Below are 23,819 nucleotides of genomic sequence, written 5' to 3' on the forward strand. Positions count from 1 at the left end.
GAAAAGGAAAACCGTCCACTGTAACGCTGTGTGAATTGTGTCCGTGTCTGTGTTTGTGGCAGTGATTTAAGTAAATGAGTGGTTTCCGCATTTTTATTTCACATTGTGTTTATTTGAATGTATGTATGTGTTTTTTTTCCTTTATCCTTTTGGTTTCGTGGAAGTGAAAAGAAGTTAATTTTTTATTGCGGAAAGTATTTTAGTTTGTTTTGTTTATTTTTTTTTTCTCTAGCGTTTTTTGGTTTTTTTTTTAATTTAATTTTCTAACAATACTCGGGAGATTTATGCTTAATTCTCAGTCGGGAAGACTAAAACTTCTCTAATGAATTACTTCCTTTTTTCGCTTAGTTGTCCTCTTAAGTGTTCATATGAATATTAACATGTATGTGTTTGTATTCGCATGTAGGTTTCCATGGATGTGTGTAAGGATTTTAAATGAATTTGTTGAGTGTTTGTTCGTATAGCAGTCGGTTAGCCGGGCTGTGTCTGGTTGTTTGTCAGTTTCATTGTGAATGTGAATGAAATGAGTGTGTGAGCATCATATTTTTATGAAAAACTTTTATGTTTTAATGATAATTTTTAATATTTTAATGGATGTTATATGCATCTACATAAATACATACATATTAACATTTTTTCACTTGGAAATTGTTTAAAATGAGAGCACACACATGTACTATATACGAATATTTCTATGTACATGTTTCGCATCTAACCAACATTTTTGTTTTGTAAATTTTGTACTCATGTTAAAAGAAGAGTTAAGCTTTATTATGGTTTTTCGCTACAAAAAAAAAAGGAAAAATCTTCACATCAGTTTATTTTTATATTTATGTTTTTATTTTCCAACCACATAAGTTGCTGCCACACCCAAATTTTTCTATATTCCAGCATGTTGACAAAAAAGAAAAGTGAAAAATAATAATAGAAAGATGGTAAAAAAATAATAACAACAATCATGTATCTCATGCGTCATACATACACATGTACATATGTACAATTCTTGCAGAAAACAAAACCCTTTATGAGCCGTGTGCGGTTATCTAAGTAAACATTGCAAATTTACTAAAATCGTTTCAGTTTCTTTTTTTTCGTTTTGTTTGTTAGTACTACTACAAAGGAGTAAATTTACTGCAATTTACTAAAAATCAAAGAATCAGACAACATTGGAATCACATTGGACATTCTAATGAAAAAGAAATGTATAAATATAGAAAAAATATATATGTATTTGAATGCGCATTGTAGGGTTAATAATAAATTGCAGTTATCTCCTCTAAGTGACTGCCAAGTTTAGTTTTGCTTGTTTCCGTTTTTCTGACACCAACACTTAACTGTTCGTGTAGATGTCTTTAGAAAAAAAACGTAGTTTTTCCCCTGAACTAAAAAATGTGTGTTCTTTTCTATGGTTTCAAATAAATTCCATACATTCAGACACACCGAATCTGTATGTATGCATGTGTAGTTATAAATATTTGTCATTATTTTTCTATTTCTCATTTAATGTGGGCCCCTTTTGCTTAAAAGAAAAGTAAACAATGACACTGACACACGACAAATCTCATTATTATGAATTTAATCTTGGACTGAAATGTGTTCAAATGTCAGAATAATAAAATAAATTTAAATATAACGCAAACCTTATTGTAAGCAACACTTAAACATAAAAAGCACGAATATGGTGAACAGAGACTTAACGAAGTTTAAACTCAACCCAAAACCCAATACGTAATAAAAAAAAACCGAAGAAACTCATTTAACGTGGAAATGTGTTCATTAAAATTAATTAAAAAATGCCGTCGAATATTTTAAGCATTTTAAATTCAAATGAAACCCTGATACTTCTCTCACGTGAACTTCTTAACGGCAGAGGTGCACAAAACAACAACAGCGATTCAAGGAAAATGTTCCCAAGTATATACATATGTACATATGTATGTATGTACATTCAAAAATACACCTAGAATTTATATCGTCGTACTGCTTGATATCCTTCTGTTAAGCCTGTGTCCTTCGCATCTCTCGCATACATACAAACATGCATACTTATATTTGTATGTTAGAGTACGCGGGTGTGCGAGTGTTTGTGTGTGTGTGTGTTAATGACTTTTCCATAAATTTGCATTTCCAATATTGTTCAAGTGTAGACTACTTGTATCACTACTACTTGAATCGGATAAAATGTCACTTGACAGCGGTAGATATCAGTTGCAGATGACAACAAGAGTTACCCGAGACACGACATTTGCACAAAATGCAAATACTTGCACTCTTATGTGCAGTGTAGATAGATACAACAACTACAATAACGTCAACATAACCTACACACAACTACACGCAGATATCATGAAGTAGGCAGATGAAATTATTCAAATTTATTAAGGCAAATGTACTTTTGAATAGTTCTCTTCTCATTCTCCTCAAAACTCACTCGTACAGTTTAAATAAAATACAATTAAATAACGTTAATAATAAAATCTAAAGAAATTATCAAGCATACATCATAAACAAATGATGACAAGACCCAATTACACATCGGTATTCTACATCTAGTTTCTTAAATATAAAGAGAAAAATAAAATTTTAATACAATTTTAATAAAAATTTTAAATATTTTAAACCTACAGTGACTCTCATTAATATTCGGTTTTTAAATATCAGTTTCAAAAATCCGAAAATTCTCAATTGATATAATGACATCTTGTTAATGTTTATTTTTTTACTTAAATGTAGATAGATTTAGTGCTCACCTTTCACTAATACGTTTTAATTAATATTGAGTGAATCTATTTTAAAAAATAACAAACAAATATACATGCTTCATTTTTATTTGGATTTTAGTTTTACCGTAAAATTCTACGCTGTAAATCTGAATATTTACATAAATTATTTGTATAATTACTAGAAATTGTTAGAAAAATCAAAGCTAAATTTGCTACTAAAGTTAAGGCGGAATTTGGAAAAAAGGCCATATTGCCCAAAAAACTCTTTCTTGAATTTAAAAAACAGAAATCTTATCGATGATTTCTGTTTTTTAAATTCAAATTTGTATATAAAAATGATGTAAATTGGTGGGAAGACGTAATTTTTCTCGCTGAAAGAAAATTTAACTTATTTGTAAGTGATGAAAAAACTATGGTGTGGCGCAAGCCGAATTAGTAGTTAAACTGAAAAACTATTACTCCAACACTAGAAACAATTTGAAACAATCTGCAGCAATATGATAATTGCAAGAACTTTTAAATTGTATCAGGACAACGACCCAAAGCATAAAGCCCATGTTGTTCGTGAGTGGTTGCTTTATAAATCCCATAAAAAATTTATGGAACCATTTAGATCGCCGAGTCCGCGGAAATCCCGTTTCATTGAAAAACGACCTAAATAAAAGGCTGCAGAAAGAATGGGATAAAGTCAGCAAAAAATATTTATAACATGCCAAATCTTCCATTTGCTAAAAAACAAAATATGATGAAGTGTTAATTATTTAAGTTTTTCTGTTTTTATATATAGTCACCGGAAATCCAAAAGAGCGTAACAACCAAAAAATTCAAAATTGAGTTTTTAATGAATATTGGTACAGCGAATCAAGACACATGTCTTCACAAAGTTTTAGCTTTCTATTTTGATATCTGCAATAAAACAACTGAATATTAGTGAGAATCACTGTACTCATACCTCAGAAACTGTAATTTTCAAGGTTCTTAGAATATCAAACCGAATATTTTACCGAATACCAATACCGAAAAATATATTTTTTTTAAATCAATTAAAAACACAGTACAACATTTTTCAGTTCATTGCTTTGGGACTCAATTCTGACAATTGTACATGAAAGTAGCCCCAAAAATAAGAACTTCTGCATCATTAGTTTTGTTAAGTTGGCGGCGCACGGTGGCTCACATCTCAATTTCATCGACCAAAAGTCCAACTTTTTGTTAACTCCGATCGGTCCATAATTAGTCATAGCTCCCATATAATGCACTCTTCCGAAAATCTGTGGAAGCTATGACTAATTATAAACCGATCATAATACAATTTTGTGAAAAATTGTTAAAAAAAATAAAATAAAAAATTCATTTTTGCGATTTTTAAGGCACTGGATGCACTTTTTCGAGTAGGTATGTTCCGGTTTTTTTCTCCTATTCAATATCTTTATTATGAAAGTGGCGAGAATATGGAACTCGATTATTCCATATACTGAAAGAAGATTCTCCCATAGTGTCCCGCAATTTGAAAATATTTTCAAGATGACTATTGAAGTTTGAATGAAAGCATTAATGTTGCTGCTAATCATCACTCATCTTTCTTGTCAGTTGTGTTTGTATAGAAAAAATGGGGGGTATGTATATATAAAAATTAATTTACAATGAATTAATCCATTAGTTAGGGAAATAAATAAAAATAAAAAAAACAAGTAAGAGAGCTATATTCGGCTGTGCCGAATCACCAAATTATCTTACGAATCACCAAATTATACTTAAAAATAATTTTTTTAAATATTTGTATTTTTTTTAATGTTTAAAAAGTTTTTATAAATTTTTTTTTTCCAAATTGTTTTTTAATTTTTTTTAAAATTTTTTTTTTAAATTTTTTTTTTTTTTTAAATTTCTTTAATTAATTTTTTTGGAAAAAGAATTTATGAAAAAAAAAATTTTTGATGAAAAAAAAATTCGGGTTAAAAAATATTTTTTTCCGATTTTGACCCATTGTATGTCCAACTTACTTTGAAATATCTATCATTAGATATCCATATTGTCTATATTAATGACTTAGTAATCCAGATATAGGTCAAAAATCGAGGTTGTCCTAGTTTTTTTCCTTATATCTCAGCCATTTGTGGACCGATTTTCTCGATTTTAAATAGCGACCGAGCCGGAAGAATTTCGGAGATACTGATGTATGAATCGTGTATGTAAGTTATTTTGGGGCTTCGGAAAGTTGATTTCAACACAAAGACGGACATGGCTATATCGATTCCGCTATCTATAACGATCCAGAATATATATATACTTTATGGGGTCGCAAATGAAAAATGTGGAAATTACAAACGGAATGACAAACTTATATATACCCTTGCCACTCATGGTGAAGGGTATAATAAACTATCTATTACGTTTTGAAATATAGAAGAAGTGATAAAAATCTACCTTGAGCAAAAAAAATCGTATGGCCAATAAATTATTACGACAGCCAACATGACAAAACTAATGATGCAGAAGTGCTTATTTTTGGGGCTACTTTCACGAGCACTTGTCAGAATTGATCCCAAAATCATATGTTGTACTGTGAAATATAAATATTAAAAAACTTGACAAAATGGAACTTACGAAATTCAAGAACCAACAGTGGGATAAATTTTACAATATCAGATCGAGGATAAAACTTACACATTCAATGAAGATGACGAAATTGAAACACGAGAGGTTTGAGAAACTGAACCTCGTATACAATGACGACTGGTTTATTAACCACACGAGTATAGAGTTTGAAATGGAACATAAATGGTTATTATCACTGGGGAACAAGTTTGCAATACCAGTAGATAGAAAGAATTTCACACCTATACCGCTTATAGCTGACATGGAACAATGGGTTCAGGGTATAAAAGATGATACAGAAAAGGACATAACGCGATCGAAAATAGCGAACAGAATTGCATACTTCAAAAGGAATCTTAGGAATGCGGAGAGGGATAAATTTATACTGAGTATATACGAGGTCACCAGGAACTTCATTAAGGAACACGAGAAGGACATAATTATAACTACGGCAGACAAGGGGAATAAAACTGTGATATTATATAGGAGAGATTATATGGAGAAAATGTACCAATTATTAGATGACAAGAGCACATACAGGAAAATTGAAATTGACCCAACAACTAGTCTTCAGAAAAGGAACAATAACTTAATTACACAATTGGGAAAAGATGGGTACATTACCAGATACGAGAAATTCAACATGACGACACAAGCGGCAGCAGCACCTGAGTTATATGGACTGCCAAAGATACACAAAGACGGAATACCACTTCGACCGATATCTGCATCCATGAAGGTACCGTGTTACAGTCTTTCGAAGTATATTGGAACAATTTTGAGGAATATTGTGTCGCCCAAATACAATATACAAAATTCAGTAGAATTAAAACGAAAACTGGAAAGCGTCTCATTGGAAAATGACGATATTATGGTCTCTTTCGACGTGGTATCATTATTCACTAATATACCGATTCACTTGGCTATAAGGAATATACTTGACAAATGGAAAACACTTAAGGAACACACGACAATACCAAGGCAAACATTTTTGAAAATTCTTCAGTTTTGTTTAACTGATAATAACTATCTCACTTTTGACAATAAATTTTACCATCAAACATATGGTATGCCAATGGGAAACCCCCTATCGCCAACAATTGCAAATATTGTACTTGACACACTACTGGACGATGTAATTGACGAATTAAGGGCTAATAATATAGAGATTAAGTTTATCACTAAGTATGTGGATGACTTGTTCGCGATTATAAGGAAATCGGACGAAGAGAAGATATTAAAAACAATGAACGTTTATCACAATAAGATACAATTTACAATAGAACGCGAGAAGAATATGTCAATACCGTATCTGGACATCAATATCATCAAGGATAATGGAAGAATAAGGACAAATTGGTACACGAAACCCACATCTTCAGGTAGAATGGTTAACTTCAACTCTACACAACCATTGAAAATGAAGATAAGTACAGCGACGAATTTAATAAGGAAAGTATTACAGATAAGTGATGTTGAATACAGGAAAACCAATATTAATAGAATAAGAAAAATACTTACAAAGAATAGTTACCCAACATATATGACGAACAATTTAATCAACAAAGTACTAAAATATGAAAAACAGCAGAAAAATCCAAACACTGAGGAGGAAAAAGTTTTTTACAGTGTACCATTTATTCCCAAACTAACGGAGACAAAAACAATGAAGAGAATGATCACAGAGAAAACAACAACAATAGCTTACAAATCAAATATGACACTGAGGCATCTATTTACAAACAACAAAACAAAAATTGACAAACTTAAGAGTGATAATGTGGTCTATGAGATAAAATGTGACGGTAATGAAAGGGAGAGATGTAACTTGGTTTACATTGGTACGACAAAGAGAATGTTGGGGACGAGAGTTAATGAACACAAAACAGATATTGAAAAAGGAAAAATAACGACGGCATTATCTCTGCACGTAAAGGAGTGCAATCATAAGATGGATTTTGACAATATTAAGATATTGGACAGAGAACAAAAAGAGAACAAACGATACACTCTTGAAAGCTTAAGAATACAACAAAAAATACACAATACAATGAACACGAAAGAGGACAAGGATAACACAAAACTGCAATATTCCGCTGCAATATTTAATTATTAAATCAGTTGAAGTTCTGTGATATTAGTATTAAGTTTGACTTATAGTATATGTTTGTGTTGTAATGATTATTTATTTATTTATTAATTCTGTGTCGTGAAGTCCAGTTTTTTAAATAATAAGTTAATTGACAATGTAAACAATAGAATTTCGTAAGTTGAACTGTGATATCTTAAGTTGTTCAATGATTTATAATAAAATATTTATATGTTTTTGTCGCTAGAATTCAACAATAAAAGAAAACCCCTGAAGAAGTTTGAAACAAACAAACGAAACGTTGGGTAAATAATAATAAAAATGAAAATACTTTGATTTTTATTTACACATTTGGTAACAAATGATTGACCATAAATAGCCCGTAAGATTGGAATCTTAAAGACTAAAATTGTCAACATCATTGGTCATAAATAGAAAACTAGAAAAGTAAACATATTTTGTTTATGACGTTTCTTAAAGCGCAAATATCAAGTGCATTTTTAACGAAGTTTGAAATTTTTAAATTTAATTTTCAAAGCAATAGAAGTGCACAGTTTTCAAAATTATTGGACTGAAATTAATTTTAGTAGATTGTTAGCTATCGGTAACCAACATCAAAACTTGTAAATATAAAATGGAAATACTGACAAAAAACATATTTTGTTTAAAAGTAAACTACATACATATATGCTTAAATAAAACACAATCGCCCATAATCATAGTCACAAATAAAGTACATTTTAAGAGAATTAAACTCGGCTTTACTTAAGAGTGGACTTTAGGTCTATCATAGATAAGTTAAAGTTACTTCTGACGCTGAAGTCGACTCTAAATATAAAACTAGCTGAAGTTGTTTTTAACTCGTTTAACAACAGCATCAGCTGTTCTTCGCCGAGTAAAAAAGTTCGTCACAAAGTAAAAAATGTTTAAGTTACAAGATATTGGTAGAGATTTTGCAATTATTGAACAGCTATCAATAAAATTAGTACCAAAATATCGTAATTATTATTAATTAATCTTATCTTTTCCATTTTTCCACAACAAACAACTTTCTTTCTTTAGATGTCTTACTTTTATTGTTTACGTTTTTTTTTTTTTTTTTAATTTTGTATCTCAGCTGTTCAGCGTTGCCACTTGTCTGTTTTTTGTTGTATATTGTATGAAAACATTTTCTACATTTGCGGTGGCACCCAGTTAAAGTCGGTTAAATTTAAAACATACTTTAATTTTGACTATGGTTGCAAATTAATAAAAAGCAGGTTTTTATTTTAAAGTTGTTCCTAAAAAGAACCGACTTTAGTATTTGACTATGATTATGGGCTAATTTTTTTGTTTTAATTAAAAGCTATAACACGTTTTTTATTTCAGTTACTAATAGCTACTTATTTAAACTAATACATTAAAATATTATTAAACAAATATTTTTTGATACTACCAAAAATAGGATAAAAAACTATTTATTTATTAATTAATTACTCAAAATATATACGTTTTGTTTAAAAAAAAATAAGGCAATTGGTTATACGTTATTTTGACTTTAGGTTATAACCTTGTTATTTTTAGTAGTAGAAGCTTAACATTTTTTATACATATTTATTTAATTGAAGTGAATCGTAATATAAAATAAAAAAAAATCAATTACGAATTTTTTGATGATTCTTTGTTTTACATTTTAGATGACGATATGTTGTATGTTTATGAATCTAATTTTGAGAATCATACATAAAATGTTTCCCAGTAACACTACATACAAAAGCTAACCAGCAGACAAAATAAATAATAAAATATCCGAAATAGTGGGATTTAAATTTATTCCATCAATAACAAATAAAATTTGAAATTTCAAGCAACACATTTACACATATACTCTGGATTTATGATGTCAGCAGATGTCATATAAACTGTATTTTACGATTAAAAACATCACTGCGTACCGTATTAATTAATAGTGTATATTTAAAGCGTAACCCATTGTATTTTTCGTTATCAGTAAATTAAGGGAGCGTGTATTATTCATCTATCTATCTATGAATATATACAAAGCTTGTGTGAATGTACAAAATTTTGCTGATAAAAACGTGAATCAGCAGTGGCTATAGAGAACATACTCTGAACTATATAAATTCTGGGAATAATTAACGATTCGTAATATAGTACACTATATTGAGTAAGTTATTTAATTGGTTCAAGTACGCCGATTTCAATAAAGCTTTTGGTCATGATATTTCACAATACATTTTTACGTAGGACAGAAATTAAAAACAATATATGTATGAGAACATAATTTTATACATATTTTATTTTATTGTATTATTTATACCATTATTAGAATAAATTATTCAAATTATATTTTTTTGTGGTCATAGTCAACTATTGTATGACATTTTGGCCAATATTTTTGTATGTAAGCATAACTTTTAAATTTTTTATTAAAAAATGTTTAAATTTGTATCGAAAATTAAAAGATTTTGAAAAAATAAATGTTTAATAACGCAAAAATTTAAGGAAGTATTACACTAAATCTTTCTACCGTATCCGTCCATATCATAACCCTATCCCCTATATCAAAAACATATTTTTTGTTACATACTGATTATTACATTCTTGTTAATTATTAATTTCGCCACAATTTTAAAAATCAAGTATTTTTATATTTAATAATTACCTTATGTACAAAATCATTACAAACAATATAATAACCTACACTAAGTAAATGAACAAAATAATTTTTTCTTTTAAAATTTCAATAATTTATTTTCGTGAATAATTTTCGGTAGAGTGCATTGGGAGCTATGACTAATTGTAGACCCATCGCCATGAAATTAGGTCATGTTATTTATGTCTATATGAATATTATTTGTGTTGAATTTTATATTTATACCAACATTTTGATGAGATTTATGCTTGTTTAAGTGATTTTCGGAAGCGGGCCTTATATGGGAGCTATGACTAACTATGGACCAATCATCATAAAGTTAGGTCGTATTATTTATGTCTATATGAGTTAGTTCTTTGTGTTGAATTTTATATGTATACCAACATTTTTAAGGAATTTATGCTAGTTTAAGTGATTTTCGGAAGCAGGCCTTATATGAGAGCTACATATGTAATATATACACATCAGGAATGGAGAATCAGAGCGGTTGAAATTCACATAGTATAGCGTTCCACTTTTAAAATGTTTCTACTGTATCTATGGCAAAAAGAAATATTTCATTTATTTGAACCACTCTACTAAAATAACCATCTAGTAAAAAAAAAAACAGAAAGAATGAAAAAGAGATTAGTTATGTATTTAGTTAGAAATCAACTAAACCACCAGTATGGCTTTAATTTTTGTATATTTTCATTTTTTATGATTTGTTTTGTACTCTCAATATTACCATAGGAATGGTAAGCGCATTGAATGCATAATTTTCATATTTTGACGGTTTTTTTTAGTTTCCTTGCAAAACCATGTTCCTTTTTCACCAATACGAACAAACGCCTGTTGGCATTGTGCACGTTGATGTGTAGATTGAATGCAGGATTGCATCTACATTTACTCACGCTATTACGACACAACAAAACAAAACGACATCAACAACAACAACAACAAAAATAATAACAGAAACCCACAAAAATGTTTGTTTCGGATTAAATCAAAAATGTCCAATATTTTTATAGAATTGTACAGTTTTTGTTCTTCTATTTTGGGGGAGCATGACATTTGTCGTTTCTTTTTTATATATATACATACGTATGTATGTATGTATGTATATAGTATGCATAATATGTATTTATTTTTTATTTTTGTTGAAAATAACGTAGAGAACATGATGTCTGCATTTTTATGGAGACCACTTATGTGGCTCATTCACAATCATCGCCAAATGGGGTGGGTGGTTTGCGATTGACATTTGCAAAATAGAAAACAGGCATCAACAAATACAACACAGATACGGAGAAAAAGAGGCAACAATATTGACCAAATTTCAATTTGCTTTAATTAAGTTATCGAAAATTGATAAAGGGTTCGTTCGTGGTCAGCACAACACATCCGAATTAGTGATGATGTTTATACACATACATACATATGTATGTACAATATACATGAATTAGAGAATACTGTATTATGTACATTGAACCTGCACTTCGATTTATGGGTAAAAACACAGCATAATCTTGGTAATGAATTGCTATTACTAAACAACGTACTATTCAATGTCTATTTCATACCATATACATTACTTATAAGTAGTTTGGTAATGGCTGACATATAATATAATATGTAAGTACTTGTATACGAAATTCGGAATTAATTCATAATAAAATTTAGTCAACCATTAAATGATAAATTTTTGTTAATTAATTAATATACATATGTATAACACAGTACAACATGTTTCAGTTAATTGCTTTGGGACTCAATTCTGACAATTGCACGTGAAAGTAGCCCCAAAAATAAGAACTTTTGCATCATTAGTTTTGTCAAGTTGGCTGCCGTAATAATTTAATATCCATATGATTTTTTTTTTTCCTCAAGGTGGATTTTTATCACTTTTTCTATATTTTAGCACGGTTATATCTCGTATACCGTAAGGATACGATTGGTCCTTGGGCCGAACAAATTATATGTACCAAATTATTTTATGATCGGTCCATAATTAGTCATAGCTCCCATATAAGGCACGCTTCCGAAAATCACTTTAAAGTGCATAAATCTGTTAAAAATGATGGTATACATACAAAATTCATGATAAATAACTTTCATATAGACACAAATCACACGACATAATTTCATGGTGATTGGTCCATAATTGCATTTGTAATCCAGTTATTGAGCAAAAAAGGTGAAAAATTGGTAAAAAATTTAAAAAAATTGGCATTTTTGCGATTTTTAAGGCACTGGATGCTCCTTTTTCGGGTAGGTATGTTCCGTACTTTTTTTCTACTATTCAATATCTACAAGTTTGATTCAGCCACAAAAGAGATTTTCCGTACGGTATACGAGATATAACCGTGCTAAAATATAGAAAAAGTGATAAAAATCCACCTTGAGGAAAAAAAATCGTATGGCCATTAAATTATTATGGCAGCCAACTTGACAAAACTAATGATGCAGAAGTTCTTATTTTTGGGGCTACTTTCGCTTGCAATTGTCAGAATTGAGTCCCAAAATCATGTGTTGTACTGTGTAATACAATTTGATTTAAAAAAATATTTCTTCATTCAATTTGTGTTTTCTTTACATAAAGAATAATTTTTTTTCACAATTTGTGATATATTTAATAGTAATATTTTTAAGCGAAAGTGGTAATGACTTATTTAACCAGATATTTGTAATTCATAGAAATTTTGCATTAAGAAAATCTTTTTTTAGATGTTTAAAAAGTTATTTTTCAAAAAATTTATTTATTATTGGTCAATTCACAAAGTCTCATATCACGTCATATTGTAATAATGTAATAATATTTCACAATGGTTTAAAAGCGTTGTTATTACCTTTCAAGCAAAAAATTTTCTAAAATAATACTACTCTCTATACTACGTTTATTGAACCCCTAAGAGTCGGTTAAGCCGAGCCGACCAGTCGTGAAATAAGGTGCACAATTGCAGCCATCCATGATAAGGTTACTTTAAAGTCAGGCCTAATGTCAGTTCTAATGTACAATTGAAATTCAAATAACAAATAAGTATGCATGAATGTTGTATTATGTGTACACACAAGGGATGCCAATTCAGAATATTCAAATATCGCAGGACTGGATTATTGGACATTATGCAATCTTGCATAACTTTATGAACATTTAAAAAGTTCGGGAAATTACTGTTCATGTACATATATATAAAGAATCGGGATCCCGTAATGGATATCATAGCCCGTTTAGCATCCCTATTACTCACACACACATTCAGATAAACATTAATTTACACATACATACATGTAACACTTGTATGTACTTTTTGCTGTGTGAATTGAATTGAAATTTCGTGGTAAAAATTTGTTGTTGACAAAATATTTTCTCTATATTTCATCTCATATGCGTGTAAAAATAAATATTCGCTTATATTAACCAACAATTTATTTTAAAATAATGAACCCAGCCATTAATAGAGTTTTACAATTACTGAAATAAACATTGTTTAAATTGCAAATTTTACTTTTTAAAACGACTTTGTCGTTTGTTAACAATGAATTGTAATTGTTTCAAATTATTTTTTTTTTTAGTAACAATTAAAATAACACAATTTCGTTTAACAACATGCATTTTCATCTTGTTCTTAACTAATTATCCACACATGTGTATAAAAGTACTTATCTACTGGTAAGTATATACATAAATACATATAACCCAATAGTCTGTTCTTAAATGGGGTGACTCGAGTGGAATTTCATTTAACATGGCTTCCGGTCATGGCACTTAATAAAGCATAAATAAATAAAATAATACAAAAAATATTAACAAAATTTTAATTACAATTTAAAAAAAAAACAATACAATCCATTAGCAAACAGTAGAGTGAACCAACCACTGCCTAGAAGAATATTTACATAAAACATACACACATTTAATGTCGTGTACATTAGACATGGCCTAACAATTATTATTAAATTCGGTTCTGAAGAAAGAGGTTTAGGTCGGACTCTTATGTTTTTCATTATCTTTTAAAAATAATATAAATCGCAGGTGTTTACTCACTGTTGGCGCCCATAGTATATCTAGCTCTCATCATCATTCAAACAACAAATTAATCTTAATATAATCATTTAATAAATGCTGACGCGCTTTTACTTTCTTTATTCTTTTTATTGGAAATAAGAAAAAAACTATATATAAATGCCAACTAATGATATGTCAAATACTACGTTAGGTAACACATATTTAATGGGAAATGTATTTAAAACAGTTTGTAGAACTAAACATAAATTATGGCTGAAATTCCAGTAATTTTTTTCTGACTTACCGCTTATATCCTATGGCCCTAGCACCACGCAATGGCGTGGTCAATCGAGCCAGATTGATATATTTATAAAAAACACCTATTTGCGTTTTTTGGATAAAAAATAAAAAAAAATATCTCCAAAATTTACCGAGTTTTGTGTGCGAAAAAGTAATACCATTTATATGGTCTATTCGACTATGCTAGGGCAATTTTAATATTTGCAAAAAATGTAAAGAAGTTATAGCCCTAATGTACATGTTGTATAAATACTTATTTATATAACTTTATGTGCACATAAGTGACAGTGCTTATGTGTAAAATAATTACAAAAAAAAAACAACTACAATGAAAATAATACACACAAATTTTGCATAATTTTATACTCTAAGTACATGTATGTTTATGACGTAAAATATAGATTGTGCTTTTATTTATATTCTATTTACTTATAAGGAGATAATAGTTGGTTCATGTCCCCAATTGAGATGGTTTTCTTCTTTTGTTTTAAAATGCATTTTTAATTGAGAATATTTCAATTTAAACATTAATGAATTCAATTTTTTCTTCTTTTTAGTTGACAAATTCAGATGCCACTTCAGTTACCCTGAAGGGAGTTACGCGTGAATTGACCGGAAACTATCAGTGCGAAGTATCGGAAGACGCACCACTTTTTCACACCGATATACGATCTGCTCACATGCAAGTAATTGAACTGCCAAAAGATGATCCCACCATGCAAGTTGATAAGAAAGTCATAACGGCAAATGACAACTTTAAAGCCGTTTGTACGATTGGACCTTCATATCCGGCAGCAAATATAACGTGGTATATTAATGGACGAAAAGTGAGTCTGTTTTCTTTATTTCTTCCATTTTGTGTACGCAATTTATTGAGGCCAATGAAGTTACATATTCAGTAGATTATTGGATTATTATATATTATCTTTAAATTAGGGATTCCACATTTCTGGGATACACGAAGAATTACCATTTATTATTCAATAAATTTTTATTTTATGCATGTTGATTTGGATATTTACATAATTAATTGTGTTTGGAGTTATTAATAACTCCAGATTTTGTTCAAAAACTATTTTTAAATTTAAACAAACAAACAAATAAGAAAAATATGAAATATTCGGCTGTACCGAATCTAAAAATACCATGTTCAATTGTTGTGCACTTAGGACTTTGATTACAATTTAGTGGTGCATTTCAATGTACAATTTGGTGAAAATTTAAAATTTTAATGTTGAATATAATTTATTGTCGTTTTAGGTTTATAAAACACCATTCCAACGAATAACGCAGGATACGTATGAAGGATCTGCGACATATTCATCCCTGGAAATTTATCCACACAGCCAAGTGCTGCAAGGCTTCTTTCAAGCCGTACCCAAATACCAAACCAGCATCCTGCTGTTGTGCGAAGTGTCAATATTGCACGTTTTTCACAAAAATGTACAGCAACGTTTAATGCTCAGTATAGGACCGCCCACAACAATTTCACCAAATCTCTTGGGACTCGAGGGTTCGAAGCGTTTAAATGGTGATCCAGATAATTCCGCCTTAACGGGAGGTGCGAGTAGAATCGCATCAACAATAACACTAACATCACGATTGACAACAACAACAAATATTCTTTTGCCAGTGGCATTTGCGTTTTTATGCTTTCTCTGCAGCAGCAGTTGGAGTCATAGTGTATCAGCGATTGCAGCACATCGACAACGGAATCGGCGTCAACTGTGACCAAATGGTCATCATTGTTTATAAATGTTTAACAATATAAAAGCAACAACAACTGTACTCTGTTTTTTGTTGTATTAAATAAATAAATAGAAAAACAAACAAAAAAAAAAACAAAAAAACAAATTAAATTAAATTTATAACAAAAGAAACCCATAGATATAGGTAAAATACACACTCTCTCACTTACTAACACACTCAGACACACACACACACACAGATATACATACAAAACAAAAATAATAATAATAATGAAATAATAAAACAATATGCAAATAAATAGATTAAATTGTGAGAAAAACTTAAATAAATAAATAAATAAATAAATAAATAATAACAACATTTAAGAGGGAGGTTTAAAATTAGTGAGATAATTTTTATTTATGTTGTTTGATAAACAAAACAAAAAATTAATTAATATTACAAATAATATTATTAATATTTTACTTATTAAAATATGAAATTGTTTAATTAATTTTTATACATAAATTGTAAAGAACAAAAACAACAAAACAAGCTATAAAAAACAAAACAATTATGTTAATTCAACTAGTGATTAAAAAAATAAATAAAATACTTTAACAAAATAGACATGTATATCCGTGGCATTATTGCAAAACAGCTTAAGGCCGAGGCCACACAATAAGCGGTAGAGCGCTGAGCGGTGAGCGGCAAGTGGCTTATTACTGAGCGTCATCATTTAAAATGCCATTGTCAAGAGCGATTTGTTTAATATTATTACGCGAAATTCGTATTCATATTTACAAGAAGATTTCAGAAAAATAAGATTTGCTATTCATTTATATACAAAATTTGGTAATATAATATGTCTTGCATTATAGCAGTCGTCTTTGGCCAGATGAAATTAACAGCTCCACATTAACTTTTTCCATTTGCCGCTCATTGTATGGCCACGGCTTAAGATAATTCATATGTATTTAATGCATATTTAAGCCAGAATGCATAAACTTGTCCAGTCTACGCTTTGGAATTTAATTTGCAATAATTTAGCTTAAGTTCTCTGTTTTAGAAATAAATTTGATATAGTAATTACAAACAGCCTAAAATTACTCATGCTAATATAACTATTGATATGTTTAATCAAAATGAAATTAAAGTTTAACTTAATTTAATTTACAAATAACGCTGTAACAAAACATTTTTCTGCTTAAACTGTTTCAACATAATGCCACAGATATGTTCACACCGCACTTAAAGTTACTTTAGGTCGACTTCCTTAATATGTGTCTCTATTCACAGAGATAACAGTTTTATTACAGCAATTAATCCATTCATTTTTTTTTTAATTTTTCAAACATTTCGAACATACCGGTTGTTTGAAATATTTTTTTATTTGAAACTCAAATCCAATTTTTGTTTAGACGACGAAACTGTATTACGGCATATAAAAATATCAAGAAATGAACTTAAATTTGAGAGGTCATAAATATATTACAATTAATACAGACAACATTTTTTTAAATAATTTGTTGTCATTTAATTGTAAAATTAGGCCTCCTACAATTTTTATACCCTTCGCCTTGAGTGGCAAGGGTACATAAGTTTGTCATTCTGTTTGTAATTTCTACATTTTTCATTTTCTACCCCACAAAGTATATACTATATTTTGGATCGTTATAGATAGCAGAGTCGATATATTCAACTCCGTCTGTATGTTGAAATCAGCTTTCCGTAGCCCACAAATAACTTACATACCTGATTCATATATCAATATATCGGGAATTCTTCGTGCTCGGTTGCTATTTAAAATCGACAAAATCGGCCCATAAATGGCTGAGAAAAAACCGGGACAACATCGATTTTTCCCTATTCTTTATCTATATCTGGATTACTAAGTCATTATTATAGACAATATGGATATCTAATGATAGATAATTCAAAGTCCATTGCAACGATGTATATAACGCTATAGTAAGTTGGACCTGCAATGGGTCAAAATCGGAAAAATTATTTTTTAACCCAAATTCTTTTCATCAAACTATTTATTTATGTCATAAATTCTTTTTCAAAAAAAAAAAATTTTAAATTTAAAAAAAAACTTTTTTAAAAAAAAGAAAAAACAATTTGAAAAAAAAATTTTAAAACAATTTAAATAAAATTAATGTTGTTTAAATAAATTTAAAAAAAAATATTTTAAAGTATAATTTGGTGAAGGTTATACTTGTTTTTTATATGATTTGCAGGTTGCGCAAAAATTTTACTGCAGATAGATTTAAAACAATTAATATATGTATATCTTCTTTTACAAGTTTAGACACAAGTTTACAACAAATAGTAAGGATTTGTTTTTTTTAAGGGTAGGAATCAACTCCAATTCATCTACTTACATAAACTACAGAATTGGTCTGAAGAGGTAATTTAAAAAATAATCTGTCAGACAATCGGAATTTTGTTTGGTTACACGATGTGAACACAGAGTCTATGTTACTACAGATTTTCATTAGAAATCAAAATTTATTTATATATTTATTTTTCCCATAAAACTGTTTTCTTTTAATTCATGCATAAAGTAGGGCGTCGAATAATTTAATTAAAATAAGGACAAAAAAGCAACAACCGTCAGCCATACAACAGTTTAACAAAATAAAATTCAATTTCCAATAGGAAAACTTGTGTCAAATTGTAAAAACAAAAAAATAACAATTGAAGAGTGAAACACATAGCAAAAATAAACAATTAGAACTAATTAAATTATAACAAAAATAAAAATTAAATAAAATAATAAATATTAAAATGTTAAGGCAAAAGAAATTAAAACATATATAATTAACAAAAACTAAATTAGAATACATTCTATGTATGTATAAGCTTTTTATGTCTGTACATAATAAATAAAAATAATAACGATATAAAATTTGTAAAAAAAAATTAACCTACACACACAAGCGTACACTAATTAATCGACACACATACATATGTGTTTATTTAACACAATCAACACACATACACACACACATGATTCAAATACCGATTATTTATAAGTATTTACATAAGAAATTCTAACAAAAAAAAGTATAATAATAATAATAATAATTTGTTTTATAACGAAAATTTGTAAAAAAAAAAAATTAAAAAAACTAAATAATAAAATAAGCAAAGTCATTTTAAGCTAAAGATATACAACAATAAATGATTCTCTATAATTTGTATTTTTCATTTTGTAAAAATGTTTAATTTTGAAAGTTTACAATTTAAAGCATAAAAAATAACAACAGAATAATAATAAATTAAAAAGGACAATGAATGCATTTATTATATTTTTTTAAAAAAATTTAGTTTTTCCTTTAAACCAGTTAAAATTGTCTGCAAATTGAATTAAAGACACTTGATTATACGTAATTTTACCAACAATAACAATAATTAAAGCAACAAAATGAAATAAATTCAAAAGTGAGATCAAGATCAAATTATGTCAAACAAATAAACAAATATATAAAAAACTAAATTATTAAAATTAATAACAAATAAAATTACATGTAAATTAAAATCAAAAGGAAAAATTTAAAAGAAGAAAAAATACTACAGGTACTTAAAACAAAATAAAATAAAACTAAATAATATTTAATATTTATAATTCACACACAAACAACCACCCTCCTTTCCTTCTCCCTTTAAATAAAATAAAATAAACCGAAATTAAATCCTCAAAGCTCCAAAAAAAACAAAATCAAACTATTCTAGAAATGTTATTTGTATAAGTAGGAAAAGTAATTCATAAAAGAAACCAAAAACCGTAAATCAATTATTATTAATTACTGGCAAAAAACAAATATAAAAAAAGAACATGAACAACTGAGAGACAAAACAAAAAATGATATTTTCCCTAAAATATAAAAAAAAGTAATTTACTTTAAGTTAAGGATCTTGATTTAATATAAATGTTTGCTGCTTAAAGTGGTTAGAAAATAAAGTAAAATCAGGACTCCTTTTTCATGATGATTGTGTGCAAAACAAACAAATAAAAAATAAAAATAAAAAAAATATATGTTCAAAAATATATAAAAACTAAATAAAGGTATGATTATACAAAAATATTTCAAATGTTTTTTATTTAATTTTGGAATCTATTTGAAAAGTATTCGATTTTTTAATACAAATTAATAAAAATAACGGAAAGGGTTTTCCAATAAATACGCTGGCAATTCTGTTGATTATTATTCAGTAACTGATGCCAAATCATCATTGGAAAAACCTTATTTTTAAATTAAATAATGTTTAGTGGAAACGACTTCATCTTTACTGGCTCAGCGAATTTTGAATGCATCCATAAAGTGTTAATGTTTGAAGCAAACCCTTCAAAAAGGCCAATAAATTTAATAATTCAGCGTTTTCATATCACAATTTTCAAAACAATGCTTTTTAAAATATTTACTTCGGAATTCTGCTAAATTGATATTTTCCAAAACATTTTTTTTTCTTTTAAATACAGGATATTGAACCAAAAAATTATCTTTGATAATTCTAACTGTATGGTTAGAGTGGGACCATGGGATATTTTAAAATTCATATCCCTAAATATAAAATGTTCCTTAAAAATATCATATTCAGGGTTATTACTGTTCTCACTTTCACCATTTTGCCGTCAGTCAGTTTACTTCAGTATTTAGATTGTGTTTGACAGCCATTGATAGCAGAATACCAAGTGACTTAAGGAGAAAATATTTTTTGTGGAAAAAACCATCAATAAAATAAAGGCTAAGCTTGATAACTACTATGACAACTCTGCACCATCCATTTAAATTGTAAAAAAGTGGTTTACTGGAATTTATTGTGACCGTACATGCAGGGAAGATGTCGAACATTCTGGACGCGCAGTTGAGTTCTCTACATCCGAAACAATTGAAAAAATTCAAGAGAAGTTGTTGGCCGATCGGTGATTGTTAAATGCTAGATAGAAGACATCGGCATCTCATATGGCTCAATGGTTTCAATTTTGAATTATCACTTGCGTATGATAAAAATATGAACATTGAACTACATAAACAGTTATGAATAATATATCTGTACGAGATCTACAGAGTTTATTACATTTGTTTTACATAAAAAAGGATCAAACAAAAATAACGAAAATGCTCATTTCCATTTAAATTTTATTTATTACATAAGACTTTGGTTTGAAATTACAATGAAATATTGTTAAGATGGATGTTGCAAGCTTAAACCAAGTTGGTGTGATCGTCTTTGTGATAGATTTTAATATCGTAGAATTTGATGTTATCAACATTGAAGTAGTAGTCGTGGCGAACAGGGCGATTGAAGGGGAATCCAAATGGAAGTGTGTCGACGAAACGACTGCCAGAGCCAATGCCGCATGAGATAACGGGGTCGTAAGTTGAGTATTGTTGTACCTCGGGAGCGTGATAAGGATAAACGATGTAGAAGAATTGGAATGGCATGCCACCCTTCTTGCCCTTGGGCAACATAATGCGTTGGGGTACACCGCAGTGAGCTTCATCTTGATTGAGAGGGAATTTGTAGTCACTATTGGTGGCATCCATTACCTTTTGGTAGAGCTCCAAGTAGGTGGTGCGATCGCTTACATACCAGGTGAAATCATCGGAACTGCGTTTCAAGTGGTTGACGCCGGCGGCCAAGTCAACAACGTAGTGATCCAACTCAAAGAAGTTCATGTAGTTGTCTTCCAAGTGAATCAAATGACCATTTTCATCGTATTTAGGACCAATGAATACCTTGACGATGGCCTTCTGGCTCTTTTCCGAGGTCACGTCCAAAGTGTATTCGAATGGTTTGTGATTCAAACGCAATTGACGAGCTTTAATTACAAAGCTCTGGCCATGTAGTTGAGAGTTGCGTCCGAACTTGAAGAGAGCATCGGCAGAGCTTTCACTGCTGGGAACTTCAACGTTGACGGCATTGCTGATGTCAGCATCAAAGTATTCGAAGTAGGTAGTGAGTCCTTCTGGCATGTGTACGCTATCGATTTTAACACCTGGGAATTCCAAATCCTTGGGTTTGTATTCAGGATATGTTGCCATTAGACGCCAGTAGTATGAGACGATGTCCTTGTAGATGGAATAGAACAAGGGATCACGCAAAGATGTTTCGTAGTGCATAAGAATAGCTGGTAAGGTTTCGCCATATTTGCCATAGGGACGACCTTCGTTAACCAATTCACGATATAGATGGTCCAAGCTGCCGTACTTTTTAAAGTTGACCGAATCAGGGTTGCCTTGAATCATATTGCCCAATTTGTTTACAGCCACCAAGTACTCATCATTGGTAGTATCGACATACTGAGCCAGGCGAGCACCATAGTATTCGATATCCTTGGCGTATTGGTAGTTGTCCTCGTAGTAGAAGTTGTAGTGATTGTCACGGTCGGGGAAACTTACACCCTTATAGTAGTGCAAATTGCTGAAGTAGCCATGTTCGTAGGGTTGGTAAATGTTGAAGTGTGGAATTTCGCCCAAATCAACTGACAAGCGCTCCAGGTAGTAACGGGACAACAATTGCCAGTGCAGGAAGAGATAGAATTCACCACGACGGTCCTTGTTCAACTCATGACCGACAGGTCCATTGGCCCAGTGGGGATAATCCAAGTTGTAGTAGTAGTAGAAAGCATTGAAGCCAATGTCTTCCAAGAAGTAGGACAAGCTGTGTTCATAGTTGACGTCGCCATAAACATTACTGTAGTTGGACTTGATCACCACATTATGAAGATTGTCCAATTTCTTGACATTGTGGAAGCCGTGCATTCTGAATTTCTCAGCCAACTCCAAAGTGTCGGCATCGAAGAAGTGCCATGGCTGAATTTCGTAGATAGCTGGCAAAACAATTCCTTTCAAATCATCACGGTGAATACTGGCCACAGTCAAAGAATAGATGAACAGTTGTTTGTTCACGTGCGTGCGAGCCCAGTAAACGGCATGGGTAAAGGAATTCCAGTCCTTGGCAAAATAGAACAAGCGCGTCAGATAATGAGCGTACTCAACGTGACGTTCATAGACGGGTGAGAAGATCTCATCATCATAAATGGGATCATGTTGCCACAACTCAAAGAAATCCTTGATCAAATCGATCTCATTGTAGTCTTCCGCATGTTCCCAGGGTTTGTAGGTAACATAGCTCTCGTCGTACTTCTTTACAAACACGTCATCCTGATAGACATGCTGCAAAATATCCAGCATAAATTTCTGCTTCACCAAAAAGTCTTTGTCCGCCACTTTGGACTCAATGTGTTTGGAAGAGGCCAAGGCAAAAAATGCCAAAGCAATCACTGCAACTGCTATGAACGACTTCATCTTGCGAAATCATACTCTATACCGGCAAAACATCTCATATTTATACTGCACTTTTATTAGAAGTTTATCAGACATACATGACCCTTATTCAATGTGTAAGTCAACAGATGTTTCTCAACGCCGGCTGCGAGTGCATACGAATTATCACCTTGAGATTCGCTTACCGACCGACCGACCGACCGACAGACCGACACACCATCTTATCAATACGAGAATATTTCATGCATGCTCTCACATAAGCTCATACCCACACCCAACCAAACCTACACAGCCATGGGACACACACTACTTATTTACTCTACTCCATAAAAGTACATCAGTACTTTTCCAAATTGAGACTAAGTTTAAGATTTGCATGAATGAATGCATCCCAAGAAAACCATAAAACGCAGCAACAGCAGACATCATAAAAATACAACAGGCAACAGTAACTGCAACAACAACAACATCAGCAAAA

The 23,819-nt window shown here is 30.1% G+C and overlaps 2 protein-coding genes across 2 annotated transcripts in view; one reads left to right on the top strand and one right to left on the bottom strand.

Moving 5' to 3' along the window:
* Positions 1-17,136, top strand: part of beat-VI (beaten path VI) — a 35,552-nt gene extending 18,416 nt beyond the window's left edge. The window contains exons 4-5 of the mRNA XM_065498225.1: positions 14,909-15,178; positions 15,612-17,136. Coding sequence (XP_065354297.1) covers positions 14,909-15,178; positions 15,612-16,082 — 741 coding nt within the window. The 3' untranslated portion in view covers positions 16,083-17,136. The remainder of the gene's footprint in view (positions 1-14,908; positions 15,179-15,611) is intronic.
* Positions 17,137-21,176: 4,040 nt separating this feature from the next.
* Positions 21,177-23,386, bottom strand: Lsp2 (Larval serum protein 2). Its single transcript, XM_065498226.1, has one exon. It carries the CDS (start codon positions 23,360-23,362, stop codon positions 21,257-21,259), a length of 2,106 nt encoding a protein of 701 aa, XP_065354298.1. The 5' UTR covers positions 23,363-23,386; the 3' UTR covers positions 21,177-21,256.
* Between the last annotated feature and the right edge of the window lie 433 nt (positions 23,387-23,819).

The sequence above is a fragment of the Calliphora vicina genome, chromosome 1 (genome assembly GCF_958450345.1).
Source record: "Calliphora vicina chromosome 1, idCalVici1.1, whole genome shotgun sequence".
Taxonomy (NCBI): Eukaryota; Metazoa; Arthropoda; class Insecta; order Diptera; family Calliphoridae; genus Calliphora; species Calliphora vicina.